The following is a 2,350-nucleotide window of genomic DNA, read 5'->3' on the forward strand; positions in this document are numbered from 1 at the left end:
AGCTTTTGCATTTCATGGCAAATATTACATTGGTAATTGTAATATTACTCGTGTTTGATAGGAAAAAAACGTCAAACTAAACACATACTTAGTGATCAAGTAAAACAAAACACTAACAAAAAAACACGTTTATATAATTTCAATACATTTATGGACTATATATAAAGCACGACCACGCATTAAAAACCGAGATTGCCACTATTTTGTTTCCATATGACGACAATAGCATCGTCCCAATTCTCAATTCTTCCTCAAAAGTATATGCAAGACTCAGTGGAAACACATAACATGTCGCAGTGGTGACATCATAAACTCACCAAATAATATTATTCAGCCCCCACACTCAATAGTCCTGTACTCCCTTTTTTTCTTAATCAAATCATTATTTAAGAACTTGCATTTCTATTCTCATATACCACAAAACAAGTCTCACAAAACCATTCCAATCTTAAAGAATTCGTTACTATGACCTTCTTTAAGGAGAGCAATGACAATGAGAAAGCCTCAATCAATAAACAAAAAAATCTTGATGATGAATCACATAGTATAGGAGAATGGTTGAGTTTAGGTACCAAAGGAAACATACCTCTAAACCAAGATTCTCAATCATCAAAACCTCTTCACAACAAAAAGACATATTCATGCAAACCTCTTCACAACAAAAAGACATACTCATGCAACTTCTGCATGAGAAAGTTTTACAATTCACAAGCCTTAGGGGGTCACCAAAATGCACACAAAAGGGAAAGAGAAGCAGCTAGAAATTACCAATTATCTCAAAACTCTTTGGCATCTCGATCACTAGGAATCCAACCTCATTCTCTTGTGCACAAGCCAATCAGAGAAAGAGCTATGGTGGAAGCTCGATTAAATAATGATGCCGATTCTTTTATTGGAACGACATTGGCACCCCTTGGTCTTGAACATGCTGGGGATTTCGTATGGTATGGAAGCTTTCGAATGCAAGAATCAGATACACATGAGCTTGACTTAGATCTTCGGCTTTGATTTTGATGCATTTGGTCCTATTTCAGAGTCCTCATTTACACTAGTGCTTTGTTTTCAATTTTCTTATGATAAATAAAAGTTGCTTGTAAATTGTATTAATGGAGTGTGGTAATAATCGTTTTAATTTGCCGCCACAGCTGCAATTGCATCTGCAATATAAAGACTTTTGAAGTCTTCGCAATGGCGTCACATTGGCTAGATTATTTTCAGATTTTGCTACAATATAAAGTTTGCAACATAATTGTAACTGCAACTCCTTATCGCAATTCAAAATCATGGTGTGGTTACATTGCAATCCCTAAAATATTGTAGAGAACTTCAGTTAAATGTAGTTGGTGCAACCTCAATCACAAACATGTTGTGGTTGCAGAAACATCAAAATCATGGATTCAATAACAGTGTAGTTGTATTGTATCAAGGATAAACCCACAAGAAAATAACCTCAAAATTCGAAGTATGGTTTCAATATTGAAGTATGGTGGATAACCGCAAAATTTGCTTTTTTATTAATTTCAATGCTATGTCTGGTGAAAGACTCATTAAATGGAACAATAGTAATCATTCTTAACATTGATGGTAGTTGTCTAGACTTGCCCGTTAGAGCCGGCTACGGTAGGATTATTAGAAATAGTGTCGGTTATTATTTATTGGGTTTTTTAGGCTACATTCAAGAATCATTTGACACCCTTTATGCCGAATTATTTGCTATTTATCAAGTATCTTATTAACAAAAAAAGAGGGGATTGAAGAACTTCTTCTGACTCTCTTCGGTGTATTAACTCCATCAAAGCCCCAACTTCAAAGTTTGAAGTTTATTCCTTCAAAAAAAAGTTTCAAGTTTATGTCGTTTTAATTCAAGACGTTAAGGACTTGATTGAGCAAAGTAACATTATATTTTGTCACACTCTCAAAGAGAGAAATCAATGTGAGCAAATAATGATTTTATTTATCATATCTCCCATACGGATGATCTTTTACATCTTCTAAAGATGGATGCAACTGAAACTTTCTTTTCTAAAAAAAAGTTTGTGTTTGTTTTCTCTTCGGTTTATCTTTTTTCCTTTGGTTATTTCATCTAGCATTGTAACAAAAAAAAACCACAAGAAAATAAAAAATAAGACTAATAGTTTCCTTTTAGTTATGTTGAATTACATATATTTATTTTGTTTAAATATGTAAATGGTCCCTGTAAGTTCGCGCATTTTTTGTTTTCGTCTATGTAAGTTTTTTTTTCTTTCTAAAACAAACCTTGTATTTTGATAACCTTTTGGAAAAAGTCCTTATCGTCAGCTTTTGTCAACAAAAATGCCATGGTGTGTATCAAAGGCATACCGTGGCAAGT

The 2,350-nt window shown here is 33.4% G+C and overlaps 1 protein-coding gene across 1 annotated transcript; it reads left to right on the forward strand.

Moving 5' to 3' along the window:
- The first annotated feature begins 465 nt into the window (after positions 1 to 465).
- LOC112420921 (zinc finger protein 7) lies at positions 466 to 1,008 on the forward strand. The gene has a single exon (XM_024780736.1). It carries the CDS (start codon positions 466 to 468, stop codon positions 1,006 to 1,008), a length of 543 nt encoding a protein of 180 aa, XP_024636504.1.
- The last annotated feature ends 1,342 nt before the right edge of the window (positions 1,009 to 2,350 follow it).

Source organism: Medicago truncatula, chromosome 4 (genome assembly GCF_003473485.1).
Source record: "Medicago truncatula cultivar Jemalong A17 chromosome 4, MtrunA17r5.0-ANR, whole genome shotgun sequence".
NCBI classification, from domain to species: domain Eukaryota; kingdom Viridiplantae; phylum Streptophyta; class Magnoliopsida; order Fabales; family Fabaceae; genus Medicago; species Medicago truncatula.